We start from the raw sequence: 21,028 nt of genomic DNA on the forward strand, positions 1-21,028 counted from the left end.
CACCAGCACCAGTCCAGCATGCTGCCCTTCAGAGTTCTGCGTGTCAGCTCTGCTGGCCCTCTTCTTAGTATCTAATTTTTGCTAATCCTGGACTCCTCCCTGCCCCCCACCCAGCCCTAGGATGGGAGCTGCCGACCGCACTAGTACCTTAGTGTTCTCTGTTTACCCTTTCAGTTACCTTGTTGAGAATTTTGTACCTACCTAGCTAACAAGTCTTCATATTAAGTTCTCTCTGTGCAAATAACTGACGTGGTTCTTGTTTCCTAACTGGACTCTGACTGACAGGGAGTGTGAGGAGGTCCAGAAAGAAACAGGACACCCCGATGTCAAAGTCAGCAAGAATGATGCTGGGAGTAAGGGTGAAAAGTAAGACCATGATTCAAGGGGGAAAGTGACCATGAATGTGACCAATGGAGCACTGCAAGAAGGGGGACATTAGGTGCTAAAGTCTGATGGATTTGAGATACTTAAATATTTAACTTGTCATTTTCCCATCCACAATTAAGGCTTAAAAGTGACTATACTTAAAATCCACCAAGTTCTTTTCATGGGTGTACTTAATCTCGTCTTCTCTTCCACCTGGTAAGAATTAATGTCAACTTCAACTGTGCAGGTTGGCATTTCTCAAAATATGGTCTGGAGATTATCCACACAGATGTTTACCAGAATGCTTGTTAAATGTGCAGTTTCCAGCAGAAAGACCCAGAACTGCGGGCTTTCCAGGATACCATGATTCCATAAAACCAGGACAGTCCTGGGCAAATTGGGATAGTCGGTCATCTTAATGCTAGACCTACTGAATCCACATCTTTTTTTTTTTTTTTTTAAGATTTTATTTATTTATTAGAGAAATAGAGAAAAAGCACAAGTAAGCAGGGCAACAGGCAGAGGGAGGGGGAGAAGCAGGCTCTTTGCTGAGCAGGGAGCCTGGAGCCTGGGGCTCCATCCCAGGACGCCGGGATCATGACCTGAGCCAAAGGCAGATGCTTAACCAAATGAGCCATCCAGATGCCCTTACTGAATCCACATCTTAAAGGGAATCCACATCTTAAAGATATCTGCAGTTTGAACAAGCACCTCAGCTACTTCTTGGGCATGCAAATGTGAGAACCACCACTCTAGGTATCCCAGGGCTTGACATACACATGGACCTCTTTTTGTCCAAGCTTCATGCTGCCTCCTTATTGGGAAGTGTTCCTTGATTGAAGTAAAGTGTTTCAGTGACTTGTCCTGGCACATTGTGGAAATCCTAGCAATTTCCCCTGCTTCTGATAATGAGATCTTAGCCTAAAAAGTGAATCACATTTTGTTTTCTTTTTTCCCTTGGTCTGTAGGACAGGATGCACCACCAATGCTTTCTCATGGGAGTGTGGCCTGGCCAAGTGTAGTTCAGAGCCTGGCCAAGTGTAGTTGAGGGCTTCTGTGCCAGGGTACTGCTGGCACATAGCCAGTGTATTAGGTAGCTCGGGCTGACAAAACAAAATACCATAGACTGGGTGGGTTAAGCAACAGAAAATTATTTTCTCAGAATTTTAGAGGTTGGGAAGTATGAGATCAAGGTTCCAGCTGATTCAGTGTCTTCTGAGAGCTCTCCTGGCTTGTAGACAGCTGCCTTTTTCCCATGTGCACACATGGCAGGGAGAAGGAGAGGGAGAGATGTCTTCCTCTTTTATAAAGCCCATAGTCCTGTGGAGTTAGGGCCCCACTCTTATGACATTATTCAGCCTTAATTACCTGCTAAAGACCTTACATTTGGATCACATTGAAGGTTAGGGCTTCAACATATAAATACAGAGGGGTACAATTAAGTCCATAATATTCAACAAAGTAAAAAATGTATCATTTTACAGCTGCCCCACATGATGCTGTCATGGTGAAAAATATGTGTGTACACATTAATCCCCACAAGAAATGCTAAACTTTTCTTCTTCTTTTTTTTTTTTTTAACAACCACATCTGTTGACTACTATCTGACATTTTGAATAATGTGCATGGGCCAGATGTTCTAGTCATGAAGAAGAGGGAGAGGGTACAAAGAAAGGGCTGCAGAGGAATGTTGCCGTTTGCCAGAACCTATAGCAAAACAGATAAAAATTTAGAAAATCCAAACATTTAAAATGATTCTTTTACTCTCATTCAGTATTGTACTGGGAGATCTAGCCACTGCAGTAAAGCAAGAAAAAGAAATAGAAGGCATGTCATTTAGAAAGAAGGCTATAAAACTGTCTCTTTTTGCAAGTGACATGATTGTCTATATAGAAAATCTCTAAGAATTTCCCCAAACCTCCTACGAGTGATAAGCAAGTTCAGCAAGGTCACAGGATAAAAGAACAAAATGGATTACATTTCTGTATGGTAACAGTGAACATATAGGGGCTGAAGTTAAAAACTATAGTGCCATTGTAAAACTACTATTTAAGTTGTTCCAAAGAAAATGAATGTTTAGCTATGCACTTAAACACATATGTATCATCTGTATGCTGAAAATTACAAAATGCTGATGGAAGAAATGAAAAGAGATATAAATAAATGGAGAGACATAGCTTGATCATGGATTGGAAGAATCATTATAGTAAAGACATCAGTTCTATCCCAATTAAACTCTAGGCTTAATGCATTTCCTATCAAAATTCCAGCAATCTTTATGTAGTCTATAGGCAAGCTGATTCTTAAATTTATATAGAAAAGCACAGACCTGAGAGTAGCTAAAATAATCTTTACAAAGATAAATAAAGTGGGAAGAATTACTCCATCTGATACTAAAGTCTTAACTATCCAGCTGTAGTAATGAAGACAGTGTGATATGGGCTGAGGGCTATCAATGGAACAAAATAGAGAACCCAATCATAGGCCCACACAAACGTGTTCAACTGACTTTCAACAAAGGTGCACAAGTTAGAGAATGCAAAAGGGACAGACTTTTCATCAGATGGTGCTAAAAGCAACTGGATATAGGGGGAAAAGACGAAACTTGACCTAAATCTCACACCTTATTAAAAAAGGAATACAGGGGTTGCCTGGGTGGCTCGGTCGTTGGGCGTCTGCCTTCGGCTCGGGTCATGGTCCTGGGGTCCTGGGGTGGAGCCCCGCATCAGGCTCCCTGCTTGGTGGGGGGCCTGCTTTTCCCTCTCCCACTCCCCCTGCTTGTATTCCGCCCCCCTCTCTCTCTGTGGAATGAATAAATAAAATCTTAAAAAAATACAAAATGGATCATGGACTTAAATATAAAATATAAAACTATGACTATTTCTGGAAATAAAAAGTGGGAAATTGAATTGCATCAAAACTAAAAACTTTTGCTCTGTAAGGTCCCCCGTGAAGAGGATGAAAGCACAAACTACGGATTGGCAGAAAATATTTGCAAACGACGTATCTGACAGAGAACTCCTATTGAGAACACACACAAAAAATTCTCAAAATTCAACAATAAAGAAACAGTCCAATTAGAAAATGGGCAAAAAGAGAAAAGACAGGGGCGCCTGGGTGGCTCAGTGGGTTAAAGTCTCTGCCTTCAGCTTGGGTCATGATCCTGGGGTCCTGGGATCGAGCCCCACATTGGGCTCTCTGCTTGGCAGGGAGCCTGCTTCCTCCTCTCTCTCTGCCTGCCTCTCTGCCTACTTGTGATCTCTGTCAAATAAATAAATAAAATCTTAAAAAAAAAAAAGAAAAGGCAGACATTTTATCAAAGAAGAAATATGGATGGTAAATAAGCATATGAAAAGATGTTCTACATTATTAGCCATCAGGCAAATGCAAATTAAAAGCACCCTGAGCTTTTAAAAACACTACTCACTGCTCAGAATGGTTAAAATAAAAAAGAGTAACAACACCAAATACAGGAGAGGGTGCATTTGGAGAGGGTCCTGGACTCAGGATAAGAGATGGGGTCACTCACAAGTTGCTGGTGGGAGTGTGAAATAGTACAGCCAGTCTGGGAACAGTCAGCAGTTTCATCTCCAACTGACAACTACCATGTGACCGGGTAGGCTTGCTCTTGGGCATCTGTTCCAGAGAAATGAAGATTACCTTCACACAAATGTTCATAGCAGTCTTACCTGTAACACTCCCAGACTAAAATCAACCCAGGTGTCCTTCCACAGGTGATGGTTAAAACCTGTGGTATATCCATACATATCATGGAATACTAGTCAGCAAGAAACAGGAGTGAGCAATTTTTTTTTTCAGATTTTATTCATTTATTTGACAGACAGTACAAGAGTATAAGCAGGGGGAGTTCCAGGCAGAGGGAGAAGCAGGCTCCTTGCTGACCATGGAGCCCAATGCGGGACTTGATCCCAAGATGCTGAGATCATGACCAGAGCTGAAGGCAGTGGCTTAATGGACTAAGCCACCTAGGTACCCAGAAGTGAACTATTTGATTGATACAACTATTTGGACAAATCTCTAGAGAATTATGCTCAGTTTAAAAAGCCAATACCAAAAGGTCACATACTGTTCTCTAAGAGGTTATGTAACTTTTTTTTAAGAAGTAGGCTCCACGGAATGCCTGGGTGGTTTAGCGGGTTAAAGCCTCTGCCTTCCACTCAGTTCATGATCCCAGGGTCCTGGGATGGATCCCCACATCGGGCTCTCTGCTCAGCAGGGAGCCCGCTTCCTCCTCTCTCTGCCTGCCTCTCTGCCTACTTGTGATCTCTGTCTGTCAAATAAATAAATAAAATCTTAAAAAAAGAAGAAGAAGAAGAAGAAGAAGTAGGTTCCACACCCAACATGGAGTTGAAACTCACAACCCCCGAGATCAAGAGTTGCCCAGTCTGAGCTAGTCAGGCTCCCCTAACATAAAATTATAAAATGTTATAAATCGACAACAGATTTATAACATTTTACCAGGGGATAATTTACCAGAGGATAATTTAAGGAGGGGAGTGGGTCAGTAAGAGGGAAGTGGATGCAATTCTAAAAGGGCAACAAGAGGGATCCTTGTAAGGTTGGAATGTTCAGTATCTTGACTCTTGGGGTGTAGGCACAAAATTACATATATGATACAAATGTATGGAACTAAACACACACATGCACACACACTTGCAGGTCAGATAAGGGAAATCTAAATTGGAATGGTAAATTGTATCAGTGTCAATGTCCTGGATGAGACTATACTATAATTTCCCAAAATGTCACTATTGGGGGAAGCGGGGCAAAATGCACTCAGAATTTTGTCCTATTGCTTGTAACTGCCTGAGAATCTACCATGATCTCAAAAAAAGTTGCAAATAAAAATGACCCTTTTGGAGGTGTTATTTCATCGCTGTGTGGGTCCCTGGAGAGAAAGAAACAATCTACTTTTTAAAAAACAAAGAAACGGGGCACCTGGGTGGCTCAGTGGGTTAAGCCACTGCCTTCGGCTCAGGTCATGATCCCAGGGGCCTGGGATCGAGTCCCACATTGGGCTCTCTGCTCAGCAGGGAGCCTGCTTCTCCTCATCTCTCTCTCTGTCAGTCTCTCTGCCTATTTGTGATCTCTCTCTCTGTCAAATAAATAAATAAAATCTTTAAAAAAAAAAAAAAAACAAAGAAACAGTCTGCTTAAAGATGGGGTGTTTGCCACAAGACCACAACTATGTCTTTATGTGAAGCTCTCAGGGATGCAGGGGAACTTCTACAGCTTGGGGGTGGACAAGGAGGATCAAATACTGCTGAAATGTGATCTGGCAAGGGTGCGCAGCAGTTACATTGCTGGAGGGAACGGAGCCCAGATGCTGAAGCAGAAGCTGTCAGCCCAGCCATGTTTGTTCATCTCCAAGGATTCGGGTGAACCGATTTCGTGAGGATTAAAGGTACGTGAACACTTTTAAGCAGTTACAGTTTCACTCAGAAGTTAATAAACTTCAGAGACTGCTGATTTTAGGTGTGGCTTTTGCCTAATCGATTTCAGTAGTTTAGTTTGCCTTATTTATTTATTTTAAGAAAGAGCAGAAAGCAAACGTTACATTTATGAGGTCAAATAAATGATTTGCTTGCCTCGTTTTTTCTTTCAGCATTGTGGGTGAATTCCCTTTTGGTTGTAAGGTCGGCACTGCCTTACTTACCTTCTCTCAAAACATGTATTTTAGGTTATGACTATTATCCCAGGCACTAATCATCCATAGAGCCTGAGAAGTTTCTGGAAAAGGACAACTCCCTATGTTACAGTTATTCTTATTTTTATTATTATTATTTTTTTAAAGATTTTATTTATTTATTTGACAGAGAGAAATCACAAGTAGATGGAGAGGCAGGCAGAGAGAGAGAGAGAGGGAAGCAGGCTCCCCGCTGAGCAGGGAGCCCGATGTGGGACTCGATCTCAGGACTCTGAGATCATGACCTGAGCCGAAGGCAGCGGCTTAACCCACTGAGCCACCCAGGCGCCCTGTTACAGTTATTATTGTTTTGGTTTCTGTTTGATTGTTTTGCTTTTCTTCCTATTTTGGGAGGCATGTTTCAGTTTTCAAGTACAATAGATTCTGTCTGGGCCATCACATACCCCAGCTTTTCTAAACAGTGGCAGAAACTTCTTACTAAGAAATCCTCTCCGACTTTCCTGGGCCCTGTGGAGAGCTGCAAGCTCTGGGATAGAAAATGCTTGGCGGTTTTAGAGTGTTTGAAGAAAGTGACGAGGGAAGATGGGAAGGGGAGCAATCCGCGGGAAGAGGCAGGGGAGCTGGTATGTTGCCTTTCTGAAAAAAAAAGGAAGACTGAAAACATTTCAGTTCACTTGGTCAGTGTCTGAAACAGTCCACCTCCTGTTTATAAGAGGAGGATGATAAGGCTGTGCCTGCAAAATTACATTCTGTAACAAGCCATGTTTAACATGCTTTCCGAGTGCATGACTTCTAGTCCATATTTCATAAACAGATATGATTTGCTTTGGAAGTAACAGTTGGAAATGCCCAAGTCCCGTTGCATTCCGTTTCCTGAGCCCACCTGGGAATTTATGGTTATCGGTTTCATTACATAGTCTTAAGATGAGACCTTGAGTTTTATGCTGTCAGAAATTTCCTGGTACTGGGCTACAGTTAGCAAGGTCAGGAGCTCATTTGGACTCAAGGCTATAAACAAATCCAGGCATGATAAGCAGGTCAGAGCCAAAAGCTACAGAAAGCAGGGTGATCAGATTTTCAGTGGAGAGTAATCTTATCTGGGACAGCTGAACCACTTGAGAGTCTGGAATATGTAGATTTTGGAAAAAAGAGATGGGAATGTGTGGTGGTGGGGGAGGCTCTTGAAAAGAATGTAGAGACACCTGCTAAAGGTACCCTGTAGATGGAGAAATCACTACTTTCAGTAACAAGGAAGAAGATACCAGAATTCCTAGTATGGTAAATAAGTAGGTTGGAATGATAGAACATAAAGAACCTCATTCTCATTTTTAAAATTAAAGGTTAAATTTCTACACGCCCCCTACCCCACCCTCTCAAGCTACCCGAATCAAGGCAAAAAGCGAGAGTACCCCTTTGTGGCAGGATGGATCTGGGTTCCCTCTTGGCTTCACTGGCTCATCATGAGCAAGTTTCTTAAACTCAGAGCATCAGTTTCCTCATCTGAGAAATGAGGAATATGTTACATTCATCCCACATCAGTGGTGGTGACTGAGTATAATTATGCATACGCAGGTCCTGGAATGTGGTCAGTGTTCAAAAAATGGAAAGGTCATTACTATTAATACCACTTTACAAGTGTCCACCACTCTAGCCTTCTCGGAGTACAATCACATCTGGTGTGACACGTTCTTCTTTGTAGGAATACTGTTGCAGGGATTCGGCAGCCATGCGAGATCCCCATTTTCCAGATGAGAAAAATGAAGCTCAGTGATTAGTCCCAAGGTCACCCAGCTGGTGAACAGTAGACCTTGGAGGACCACCAAAGTGGTTCTTAAATTTAAGCAAAAATCAGAATCACCTGGACGGTGATTAAGAAACCCAGATTGCTGAGCTCCCCTTCCAAAGTTTCCAATTCAGTAGGTTTAGGGTGGGACCCAAGAATTGGAACTTTTTTTAAAACCAGGTGATGCTGATATTGCTGGGCTGAGGATCCTACTTGGCAAAACACCAAGCTAGGCTAGGGCAATGGTTCTCAAACATCCATGCTCGTAAAATCGCCTGGAGGCTTAAGGGAATAAAGGAACAATAAATGAACCCACAATTGCCCAAGCCTGTGGATTTTCTATCACAAATGTGATTTAGCCTTATTACCAGTATAAATACTTTATTATTACAAGTAAAAAAAGAATAAATCTGTAATAATCAGAAATTCTACAAAGTCTGGAAAGTTGTTATAAAAAGTACATGTAGAATTAATACAGAATATTTGTAGAGCCAACTACTTAGAGAAATTTTACATTTCTGATTCCCAATTTTCCATTTCGTTGTGACTCAGGTCATGGTATCACCGTGGTAAGCTTGAGCCCTGGGCAGGCTCTGTGCTCAGTGTGGAGTCTGCTTCAGATTCTCTCTCCCTCTCCCCTTGGCTCTCTGTCTCAAATAAATAAATAAAATCTTCAATAAAAAAATGCTGCATATATAATACATAGTGAAAAAACTTAGTTCTTTAAAAACTGTGTACCACAGTGCCTTTATCGGTACCACTGATGTAGAAATAGATCATTATCTTTTCCTTTTTAATTTAATTTTATTTTTTTTTAAAGATTTTATTTATTTATTTGACAGAGAGAAATCACAAGTAGGCAGAGAGGCAGGCAGAGAGAGAGAGAGAGGAGGAAGCAGGCTCCCCGCTGAGCAGAGAGCCCGATGCGGGACTCGATCCCAGGACCCTGAGATCATGACCTGAGCCGAAGGCAGCGGCTTAACCACTGAGCCACCCAAGCGCCCCTCTTTTCCTTTTTTAATACCTTAAGTTCTTAGAAAGGTAAGTGCTGTGAATAATCTTTTCATTTTCATCCCTTTATTGTCAGTGCCTGGTCATAATTATATTTTATGTTTAGAGACTAAATGATTAATACTATATATTTTCCAAAAAGCCTATGAAATATGGATCACACTCATCATATTTTGAGTTTATATACCGTCGCTAAGAAATCTCAAATGCTTTGAAAATATTCTTTCATTTATTTTCCCAGCACTGTTTTTGAGGAGCAGATGGGTAACTGTCACAGTTGAAAGATTAGATGAGAGAATGCTTGCGAAGAGAACTCAGCACAGGCTTTGGTGCCCAGCCAGTGCTCATTTAGCTACTGCTATTACTGATACCATGATGACTATTGGCTTTTTGCTGGAACCATGGGCATTACAGTTTCACCATGATGTATACTCTTCTGCAGCCAATATATGAAGGCATCGATTATTGGTCATTCTGTCTTTTTCTCCATAGCTGTTCAAGTGGTTATTATCTGAATGTATTTAAATTGGCTATGACAGCAGTTTCTTGGCAAGCTAAGTCAGCAAGACAGACTACCAACTTGGAATTAAAGGAAACGTCCCAGATCAGCACCCAGTCACTGTTAGGTGATGACTTTGCTGTAAGAGACTTGATTTTAGATCTTTTATTCTGCGACAACTTGGAAATGTTATCTTGGAGCATCTCAAATTTAGAGACGTCTCCCCATTTGGGTGAGGTGTTATCTAATCTCGATGAGATGGGAGTTTCAAGATACTGAGAAAGAGAACAAGTGTGGATGTTATCTTGTGTAACTGTCATTTCATTTATTCACAATCAAATGTAATGCTAAGTGGTATTCAGATATTACTCACATGGCTTCCAACCCTCTGCCAAAGGTGAATTCTTTGCTGGGCGTTTAGAATTCCAACCTGGCACACTTCTCTGTTATAGAGTGTGCACTGAGGATTTGCCTACAGCTGAGCTCCATGAGGCGGGCAAAGCGACTACTTCAGAGCAGAGGAGAAATATTTGGACTCCTTTTATGGAGGAAAAAGTTGTGGGCCAGGAATGATAAACGATCATCACAACTATTTCATGTCATTTGAGGCATGTGCAGTGGCATTTAATCCCAAATTTCTTATCTTGTTGAAGGTATTATGGACCCGGTTTTAAATCTCAGACACATTTAAAAAGCAACCATAGATTTCTAGACAGAGATTCTTTAAGAAATTTTGCAACACTTGCCATCTCCTTTTCCTCTGTTGCAATATACTGCTCCTGAGAAGGGACACTCATTCTTGCAGTGCCGTGCTGAAATCCAACACTCACAACCATGCTCCCATCCATAACCATGAGTAGGAGATACAGTAGACCCTTGAACTACATGGGTTTGAACTGCAGGTCTACTTACATGTAGATTTTTCTAGATGAATAGAGTACAGCCCTGTAAATGTATTTTCTCTTTGTATGATTCTTCTTTTTTAAAAAAAGATTTTATTTATTTATTTGACAGACACTGAGAGAAGGAACACAAGCAGGGGGAGTGGGAGAGGGAGAATTAGACTCCCGGCTGAGCAGGGAATCCATGTGGGGCTCCATCCCAGGACTCTGGGATCATGACCTGAGCAGAAGTCAGATGCTTAAAGACTGAGCCACCCAGGCGCCCCTCTTCGTATGATTTTCTTTTCTCTCGCTTACTTTATTGTAATAAAGTGTGTGAACAAATAAATATGTGTTAACAATAGGCTATTAGCAGTTAAGTGTTGGGGGAGTCAAAAGTTCTATATAGGTTTTTGACTGTGCTGGGGCTTGGCCCCCCTCACTGCTAGGTTGTTCAAGGGTCAAATAGACAGCACGGAGCCAAAATCTGACAACAAAAAACAGCACTATAGAATCAATTACTAAGTACTATTCAAGTGCATGGGCTTTTCAGGACAAAGGAAGAAAGTTTCCATGTTGCCATTTGAAGACTTAGTACTAGTTATAGCAAATTTCTAAAGCAAGAAGGTGCAGCTACATACAGGTTTCCAAATAGGAACTAGGTTACTTCAAAATCTGCAAATTTGCACACTCTGACCTATTTCAAATTTATACTCCCTTTTGCAAAAGGGATTTGACGCATCCTACACTGAAAGGAAGTTAAGTGAAAACAACATCACTGGTTCATGGGAAAGCAAATTCACTGAAAAAGAAAAAAATTCCAGTGGAACACATTTCACTCTTGAGTTTCCCAACAGCCAAAAGGAAAAGATAAATTTTGAATTTGGAGGCATAAGGAGTGTTTTCCAGTTTGGCAGTCTGCAGTTGTCATTCACTAGCAGGGGGACAGGGATCTTTCTCATAATGCATCATCTTAGATTCCATCTCCACATTTAAAAAATGTGGATAGTAAGAATCTGGAAGAATGTTAGGAAGATCCAAAAAGATACTATATATATGAAGGAGAACTCTAAAGCATAATCAAAATGAAATTGGCTTTAATGAAGTTTATATTACCCAATAAAGAGAAAAATTTTTTTAAAATCATATTATGTTTTATTGATCTTTCTTCCCCCACAGTCTGGAACATGGAGAGGATGTAGCACATGTATTTGCTGAACCAATGAAAGGAGGAAGTGTCCAGATGTTCTCTCCTCAAGCTTTAGCAAATGTTTGGCCAACTTCATTCACTGCTTCAACAAAGAAAAGATGAATTTCAGATCCCAAGCAGCCAAGAAGGGCTACAGAAGGTCTCCTGCATACGGTGGTCCACTCTGAACTCGTGCCCACAGTGCTAAAAGGCTTTCGATACTGCTCCACAAACCTGCTCTGATTCCAGGACAACTTCCCTACCAGCCTTCCCCAATCCCTTCTTCAAGCCTTCCACACTCTCCACCCACTTACTTCTTCACTCTGCTTACCTGAACCTTTAAGAAGTCTTCCCTGACATGTGCCAAATTAAGTCTCCCTATTTTAAGCCACCATAGTACCATTTACCTTTGCCCTCATGGCATCGATCATAGCTCCAAATTTACTTTTATTTGCATCATTATAATTGAGCTTACTATCACATTAATGGTATTTGAATCGTTAAATTATGAATGAAATTCGTTGCTACATTATTATTACACTTACTTGTATCATGATTGCACTTATATATCATCTTGCTGGTGGCTGGCTCCCTGACTGCAAGCTCCCAAGAGAGCAGGGACCTGTTTTTTTTCTTTTTTGTTCCATCTCGTGTTTCCAGGTCTGACACAGTGCTTGACGCATGGTAGTTGTTCAGCCAGTATTTGTTAATCGGTATTTCTAACCTCTGGAAAATTGGAGGGGATTTGAAGCTTCCCAACCCCAGGGCCTCGGTAAGGAAACCCGGGTTGCTTGTGGTGCAAAGTGAACACTGTAGCAATATTTGGGGAGGCGGCGGAACCCCGCCCCTTTACAACAACTAAACAAAATGAGCTCCGAAGTAGCTCGAAAATACTCTCCCGGAGCGGAGACACGGATTGCAGCAGAGGCATGTGCTTCAGGGCAGGAGCTGGAACAAACCCTGCAAATATCCGGCGCGCGTAGCCGGGCGTGCCAGCTGGAGGCTGCGCCGGGACTGCCCCCTCAATTCTCCCGCGCGAAACCCGGCCGGACGGCTCCACTCCCTCCCTCCGCTGCAGGGGGGAGCCCGGCGCCCCCGCACTGGCAGCGCCACGGGCCGCGCCCATCGGCACCCCCCTCTCACGCCGCGGGCGAAGCCAAGTGTCCCGGTAGCGAAGTTTGGTCCGAGACCCGAGCCCGGCAGCCCGGCGCAGCGGCGCCGAGGGAGCGGCGCGGCTCTCACCCCCCCTGTCCCGGGCGCCGAGTGCGCCCCTCCCCCTGGCCCGCCGCAGCTCTGGGCGCAGCGCGCGGGCTGCGCGGCCGCGGGTGTTCTGCGTGCACCGGGCCCGTGGCGAGCCAGGCTCCCGTAGCCGCGTACTAGGAGGAGGCCGGAGCCCGGGTGGGAAGAATGGAGTTGGCGTCTCGCTCCCAGGTGAGGGTCCCGGCGCCCGCCCCAGTCCCGACGCCTCCCGGCCGGCCTGCCTTTTGCGTCCGGCCCTCCTCCCTGCTTGGGGCTGGAAACGTGGCCCTTGGCCACCGCGTTGCGGACCTGGCCAGCCTCGCCCCGGGAACGCCGGAGCGGGCGCGCCCTGCAGGTGTGCGCGGTGGGTCAACTTGGTGGGGGCCGGGATGGAAGAGTCTGGACGTTTCCCGCGCGGCGGTGGCCTCCGTCCCGGGTGGGAGCCCGGAGGTCGCTGGCCGGGCCGGTGGAGCCGCGAGCCCCTGGAGTGGACGCGTTTCGAGGGAAGCGCAGGCGGGGAGCGGCAGGGGCGTAGCGCCTGCGTTTGCAGCGCTGGTGGATCTGGCGTGGAGGGGTGGGCGGTGTGCGGGGAGCTTTTCTGGTGCGCTTCCCCCACTTTCTCCAGGAATTGGCACGGAGATGAGGAAGTTTCAGAAAAGTGTAATTATTCTTAAAAAATAGCTGGGGTCCAGTTCAACTTGGATGAGGGAGTGTAATTTACAAGGAATTGCTCTTGTATTTGTTCTAGAACTTTTCTAAGTGTTTGCAAGGAATTTGTAAGCACTTGGAAGGGGAAATGGCAGCGTCATGAGGCCAAGTTAAAAAACAAAAAGCCCGGAGATCGCAAGAGATCGCAAGCCGTAAACCCAGCGGGACCCCAATTACGCTTTATGGTCCACACTGGGTTTTAAAAATCTCATTCACAAACACTTGAGAGTACCCCTCCTCCAAATGTTTCCGGGGGTGGTGGGGAATGTGAACGTGACTTCAGTGTTGTATTCTACTTCTTAAAAGAGCTTTTCCTTACTTTCTAGTAACGAATATACCTAGTATTTTCAGAGGTAAGCAATACCGACTTTTTTTTTTTTTTCAAATGAACTAAATATAAAACTTTTAAAAAGGGAAGGAAATAGCTGTGGGAGCCCGAGAGAGGTGTGTGACGGTTGGATTTTTTTCTTGCTTTTGTGAGTGCCATTAACTCACCGCTTCCACTTTACCTTACACTAGTAGTGTTTTCCTCCTTCTCCACCTGGGTGCTGGGAGAAAGGCGGGGCTGTGGGCGTATCCTTGGGAAATGGAAGCGACCCAGCAAGTCAGTCGTGCCTGAGCCCAGACCGCTATCACCTGCCTGGGTCCTGGCGCCAATTAAAGACAAAACTACCAATGGTTGGTCGTTTGGCCATATAGTGATGTCCGAAAGGCTTCCTGAAAGTAGAGATTTGAGAAAAAATTGTTGTGGATGTTGATGAGAAAAGAGTACTGTTTTCGAATTTCCCCAATGAGGGGGGAGGTATTAAAAGGAAGGAAAAGAAACAAGAGTAAGAACTGAGTCGGCTTTGTGTTTTATTTTCCACTGACCTTTACCATATAATGAATATTCTCTAGGAATTAACCCTTTCTGCAAGGGGCTTGGAGCCCCCTATGAATTTCATCAGACAATGTATCTGGATGACATAGGACTCCGGAAACCTGTTCTGCTCCAACTGTACTCCCACCACTTAAATATACAGTCTATGTTTAGTTTCAAAATGTCCTCAGAATGTATGGTCGGGAGTGAACCTTTTACCATCAAATAATAAAGCTAATTTTTGGTACTTCTAAAATGTTAAATAAACTATTTACCATGTGGGGGTAATCCACAAATTACATCTGACCCATTATACACCAATTAGGGCAAATTACTATATGTAAGAGGATCAGGTTTGTTTTTTTCCCACCCTTTTCCAAAGACCTAATTTGCAGCACAAATTGAGATGCATGACGATTTTTCCAGTGGAAATGTTCCTGTTCATTATAATTCAAATGTGAGCAGATTACAGTCTCTCTAAATTAGCAGAGAGGTTCGTGGGGTAGGCAGGTGACTGCCAATAGGAACACTAACGAACATTTCAGGCACAGCAAGATGTTAAATTTGTGCGGTCCTCCCCTGTCCCCCAGCCTTATGAATAAAGCAGTGTGATGAACCGCCTGGGGTGAACTTAGTGCACAGTGCCTTTTACTCTCACACATACAATCAATAGAATTTCCATCCCTTGGAAAGGACAGAGTGGGAAGGGCTTCCAGCAAAGCAGCCTATGTTATGAGAAGACCGAGATTTAAACCAAAGTCCTTTTTAGCTTCTGCTTTTTTGCAGCCTCACCCATGTGTCGGATTTGCTGTCCACTGACTCAGACCACAGCTTCTGTGGGTGTAGTCCTTGTTGGGCTGACCACTGTGTCTTTGTGTCTTTCTGTCGAATGACCAGAGTAATACTCCCGTGAAGGGGAGGGTATGATCCCTTTCTGAGAGCACTTGGCAGTGCAGCTAAGAATTTCTGGAGGATGAGACTGCCTCCGCCTCCCAGCAGAGGAACCAGCAAGTCCTGGCTGTCAGTGTTGTCCTGTGACTCTCTTCTTGCTCTAGGGTTCAGGCTGGACTCTCAGAAGGAGTGAAGCAGATGGTCTCAGGAAAGGGTCTGGTGCACGCTGCTGGCATGGTAAAGAGGAATTTCTCTGGGGCTGACCTCATAGCTACAAAGAGTCCTCTTGATTCTCTGTCTTAAAGTTTGTGCCCACAGAAAGCTGCTCACAGAGGGGGATGGTTTGTCACTTCTTGGAAGGACAGCACGGTGATTTGCCATGCACTGAATTCTCAGTAATGAAAAATTTCAGAGATCGCATCAATTCTGATCTGGTCGGGCACATGGGACAGAAATCCATGAGATAATGATGTGACTTAAAACAGTTTATGTATATTACAGTAAATTAATGAAAAAGATCAATAAAGCCATTGAAATAGAACAGGCATATTCATTTAAACTGTGCTTGAGAGTTCTGCTTTACCCATCAGCACTTGTCTGAGCTACGGTTTGCAATTTTTACTTCCAAGACACGATTTTGTTTCATAGAAGATAGCTTTATTCACCAAAGTAGGATTGACAGAGTAAGACAGCATTAGTAGGGCTGTTTTCTTTTCTTTTGGGAAAGCAGTGGTTTCTGAATATTTTATTTTTTAGGTTTTTAATTTGAATTCCCGTGCAGTTAACACACAGTGTTTGTTAGTTTCAGGTGTGCAATACAGTGAACCAACAATTGTGTACACCACCCAGGGCTCATCATGAGAGCTCCGCTCTGAACCGCGGTCACCTCTTTGACCCATTCCTCACCCAGCTCCCCTTTGATGGATGAACTGATGAACAAACCATCAGTTTGTTCTCTCTCTGAATGTTTGTAAGTAGGATCATGCAGAGGCATATTTGGTAACTATAGCTGAAGATAACGTGCAGAAGACTTTGTCTCCCACAGTGGTAAATGCTGCCATTGGTATGCAGTGCAGATGCACCATGTGGAGTCTCACAGTTAAAAGGGGCCAGAGTTAGTTCACAGAGCTGAGGGCTTCCTGCATGTTCTTAATCATCAGCTCATGACAGAGGGCTCCCTGATTCCGTTTTCAGATATTCTTTGAGCACTCACTGTGTGCTGGGTACTAAGGTCGGTCTGGAACGCCTTGCCTCTTCTGCCTTTGCCAGAACTCAGCTGGCCCCTGCTGTGCTTTGGGGACCTACAAGGCCCTAGGTTTTGGGAATGGAAGAAGATCTGAAGAGCCATCCTTCCCCCCCCATCTCCCCCATCCCCCGCCTATGGAAACTCATTTCCTTTTATCAGATTTAGTTCTCACTGTAGTTCCAAAATGGCTTGTATTATCTGTATTTTAAAGATAAGGTGAACTAGAGCCATTTGCTCTGGGCAGCCCAGCCAGGAAGGGCCTGAGCCAGGATTCTGTCCTCCGAGCCAATGCCTGACTTGGCCAGTAGACTCACGGGATCTCGGCAAGTCACAACTCTATCTGAAGTCCTTGCTTAAGCAAGGGCATGCTAAGTATAATATATTATTTAAATATAAGAGGTTGTCAGCACGTTGGGGTTTTCTCCTAACACTTTTGCTCCTCCCTTTAACTGGAAGAGCTGGGGCGTTAACAGCAGCTGGTCTGGTTCTTTTTTAGAGACTGGCCAGATGAGGCTTTGGACAGGATTCCTTGATACTGACTGTAACAGTTGGCATTGGAATATGAATCAGATTCAGAAGGCTTTTACATAGGAACGATATTTAGATGAATTTTGTATTGTACAAGTAATATCAGGTTCACAGAAGCTGAAATAAAAACGAAGTTGGAACTACTGTTCTACCTCCCCTACTCCCTGGGTGTCGTTTTCTTGATCGTTCCCATCCGGTGTTTGCCTGTGTTTAGTCACCATTTTTGCCTAATTTTACGGTATGATGGCAGTTTGAATTCCGCTGTCTTTAGCTCTGCCAGTGCTATTTCTGAGTAGCTCGGAGGTCTTCACAGTTTTCATTTTTAATGACTGTGGCCTTTCACTTTGGTGTGTATTTTATGTACTTCTCTGTTGAAATTTTTTTTCTTTATTAGAACTTTTCAATAAATGTCTTGAGCTGGTATATGCCTTGTGCCCTGTGTTGGAGTTCACGCTGTTTTTATTTTTTTTTTATTTCTTATTTTTCTTAAGATACATATATTTTTTATTTATTTGAGTGAGAGAGAGCATGAGAGGGGGAAGGTCAGAGGGAGAAGCAGACTCCCTGTGGAGCTGGGAGCCAGATGCGGGACTCGATCCCAGGACTCCGGGATCATGACCTGAGCTGAAGGCAGCAGCTTAACCCACTGAGCCACCCAGGTGTTCCCACGCTGTTTTTAATGATGATTTCTTTATTGAGTCCTTCCTGTTTCCCAAAAGGAGTGTGCCTGCTTTGCAGTGGATGGGAGTCTCTGACACAATGTTTTTTCCCCTTCATTGTGCTGTGCTAGCTAAGAGAAAGCAGTGTTTACTACTCAGGTTAGAACCCGGGCTCATGATAACTAGACAGAAACATTGTTTTCTTCCTGAACATGGAGCACCTAGCCATGTGTTTTTGGTTTGGGGAAATGTGGAGAGTAGTCTTAGAGGTGTGTTCTTCTTTACCACCTGGGAAACGGTGAAGATGGGAGCATACTGGCAGTGCCTCTGGATTGGGCTGGCCTGGAATTCTGCAAGTTGGTCCCGTGAATGTGAGGGTGGGGGGAGATACCCTGCTCTGGGCTCCTCCCCTGGGTGGCACTGAATCACTTTGCCTTCTTTTGTATTGCTTATTTCAACTATAAATCATCTCCTAGATGTCTGAAAATAAGTGTTCATCGACACTTGAATGTCTAGAGGTAAAACCATAGGCTCCTAATGAGTTTCTGAGAGCTGAGAAGAATGTCCTTCTGGATCTGGGTGCTGGTTGTCATGGTTTGGTGCAGTTCATAAAACTTGACCAGGCTGTGCGCGGAAGCGATATGCGCTTTCTGTTGCACTTAAAATGTTTTAAAAAATAGTGTGTACAGTTCCTATGAGTGAGTCCTAAAGTCTGTGCTTTCAGACTGCCTAACCTGCCCCAGGCACATGGGGGACAACTTCCCAGGCGTCTTGCGCCCATGCAGTTTTTTGGGTATCCTCCGCACCCGGTGTAGTCCAGGGATCCCTTCCGCAGACCCCCTCTGCTGTTCCCCCAAGCCCTCCAGAGCAGCAGCACAGCTGTTGGGCAGGACCCCCACACCTCTGAGCTCTGGCATCTGGGTTTTTTGGCACAGAGCCTGGCGTGGCCCCCCTCGGCTGCCTGCTGGCACACCTCACCCTCTGTTAGAAGGGCCCAAGGGTTTACCCCAAGGTAGTGTGTGGTGACCCTAAATCACACGGCAGGCCAAATGATAATTACCCTGAGGGTGCAGGGCCTGGCATATTAACAGGTGTTAAATATTTGTTGAATTGTTTAAAAAAAAAAGAAAGATGGCTTTTCTGGCTGTCACTGTGTAGTGAGAGGAAGTAGGAGTTATGACGGCCTGCAGCATCCTTCTGTGGGGCTTATCAGATTCTGCTGTCGAACTGATGGCAGAGGCCAGTCCCAGCCTGCCCCAGAGGCCCAGAGGGGCAGCAGCCCCACCATCTGTGTAGGGGATTTTTTTCATCCATCTGCAGTTTTATCTTCAAAAGTGAGGCACATTACACTTATTTTGCATTCTATTCCATAATACATTTTTATTTATTTTAACACAAAAAGGATTTTTATAAAATTACCCTCCTGGGAGGAAAATTCGCCTCCCCTGTGCCACCCATGGTCTTGAAACCTTGGGGCTGTCACCGAGCTCCTCATTTTGAGAAGTGTGGAACTGCTTGCTGAGTGTAGCATTCAGAGAGCATACCTGTAATAAATCCTGAAATAGAAAAGATACCTCCCTGCCTCCTCCTCCACCCCATAATATCTTTGTATGGAAAGCTCCACGACTGAGCGTAGTTAAATGGGAAAAAAAAAAATACAACAACAAAATATTTTAGCGGGCATATTTTTTTTAACATGGAGCTTTTATTTTGCTCACTATTAACACTGGTTTAAAATGGGAAGCTAAGAAAAATAAAAGTGTATTTACAATGACTGGTTATTCTTAATTCTCTTTTTTTTTTTTCCTGATCCTTGGTTCCAGGCATTTTTTTATTGGGGGAGGTTTTTTTTTTTTTTAATTAAAATAACTGAAGGCAGTGGGGCCGCATCTAGCCATCCGCTCACTCACATGGCTGCCTCTACCGACTGACCTCAGACAACCAAGCCCTCCTCATTCTGTCTGACCACACTGCTGGCTTCAGCATGTCACTGAGAGCACCTGGTCTCCGTGACCTTCATTGCAGGAAGTGTATTGTCTTCCCTGGCGGCAGTGGGGACCCGAGAAAGGCCGCACTGGGGGAATGGGACGTCCACTGTGGCACAATGCCCGGAGCTCAGTGCTGTCAGCAGCCTGCGCGGGCCTCGCTTCAGGGACTGTTCGGGACTGTTGGTCCCCACCGCCTGCCCCAGCAGGGTGCTCTGTGTCCAGAGATCCCTGTCTCAAGGCTCTTGGGGCGGGCTGCGGGATGAAGATCCCTCCCCCACGCTCCTGTCCCTGTGAGGGTCTGTTCGGCACTTGCTGGGATGAGCACAGGGACACTTGTCTCCTCTGAAAGAGAGGCACCCCCTGTGTGCCTGTTCTCCACGTCCTTTTTAAAAAAAAAAAAAAAATTTTTTTTTTAAAGATTTTATTTATTTGACAGAGCAGGCCTGCTGGCTCAGGCAGGGGGAATGGCAGAGGCAGAAGCAAGCAGAGAGCCCAACAGGACACAGGGCTCTATCCCAGGAGCCTGAAGCGATGACCTGAGCTGAAGGAAGGCCGACCCTGACCGACTTCTCCCACTCCCACAGGTGCCCCTGTTCTCCACTCTGTGGCTCTCACCCGCCTGTCCGCTGCGAGCCCTCCTTCAGGCTGACCCCGCCCTGTGGCTGCGCGCAGGCTCTGGGACCAGTACCCCTCCCTGCGGGGTTAGTTGACCTCTGCATTTACTGCCCTGATGATCCTGTGCCCCACCCCGCACTGACAGTGTGTAGCAATCGTTCCCTCCTCCAGCCCCTGGCTCATCCCTCCTGGGACTCCTTAGCCTGGTGCCGGGGTCGCACCCTCTTAGGAACCACACGAAGTGATCACGTGCTCTTCTGTAACTTTCAGTCATGGACAGGGACAGAGCGTTCTCGCAGAATGCTCTTAAGTCACAGGCGGGAAGCTGTCAGGGCTCAGAACAAGTGTTCTCTGGTTCTTTTCCTTCAGGGTAAATGGGAGGAATGCAATTGCCTAGTCCTCGTAATAAGCAAGACTGTTCGGTCTGCTTTTGCCAATGAAATGTAAGAAGTGGTGTGTGTCACTTCTAGGTGGAATTTTTATTTTATTTTAGAAGAAAGCCTTTTTTTTTTTTTTTTTAAATAAAGGGAGAGAGAGACTGGTTGGCAGGGCGGAGAATCTTAAGCAGCCTCCGTGCCCAGTGCAGAGCCCAGCACAGGACTCCCATCTCATGACCCTGAGATCGTGACCTGAGCCGAAATCAAGAGTCAGGTGCTTCCCTGACTGAGCCCTCCAGGCGCCTCCCTAAGTGGAATTTTCAAATGCCACTAGGTCATTTGCTGTGTGTCCTTCCCTCTCCTGCTGCTTCTGCCAACGTTCCAGGTATTGGTCTCTGTGGCAGCCCCAGTCCCGTGTGAGGACAGTGGGGAGAAGTGTGGAATGTTTCACCTGGCTGGCCCGGGATGAAAGGTCACAAACGAGAGAGAAACCTCGTTTTGTTGTTCAGCCCTTTAAGACT

General features: G+C 44.8%; 1 protein-coding gene and 1 long non-coding RNA gene across 3 annotated transcripts in view; both read left to right on the top strand.

Moving 5' to 3' along the window:
• The first annotated feature begins 5,675 nt into the window (after positions 1 to 5,675).
• Positions 5,676 to 11,914, top strand: LOC309845592. The gene is made up of 2 exons (XR_014301363.1): positions 5,676 to 5,791; positions 11,388 to 11,914. It is a non-coding gene; the product is annotated as an uncharacterized lncRNA (long non-coding RNA).
• Positions 11,915 to 12,292: 378 nt separating this feature from the next.
• Positions 12,293 to 21,028, top strand: part of CDCA7L (cell division cycle associated 7 like) — a 46,751-nt gene continuing 38,015 nt past the window's right edge. Inside the window, exon 1 of one of the 2 annotated variants that reach the window (XM_082693787.1) lies at positions 12,293 to 12,828. In XM_082693787.1, coding sequence (XP_082549913.1) covers positions 12,805 to 12,828 — 24 coding nt within the window. In that variant the 5' untranslated portion in view covers positions 12,293 to 12,804. The remainder of the gene's footprint in view (positions 12,829 to 21,028) is intronic. The other variant, XM_082693788.1, reaches the window with a different exon arrangement.

The sequence above is a fragment of the Mustela nivalis genome, assembly GCF_964662115.1.
Source record: "Mustela nivalis genome assembly, chromosome: 12".
Taxonomy (NCBI): domain Eukaryota; kingdom Metazoa; phylum Chordata; class Mammalia; order Carnivora; family Mustelidae; genus Mustela; species Mustela nivalis.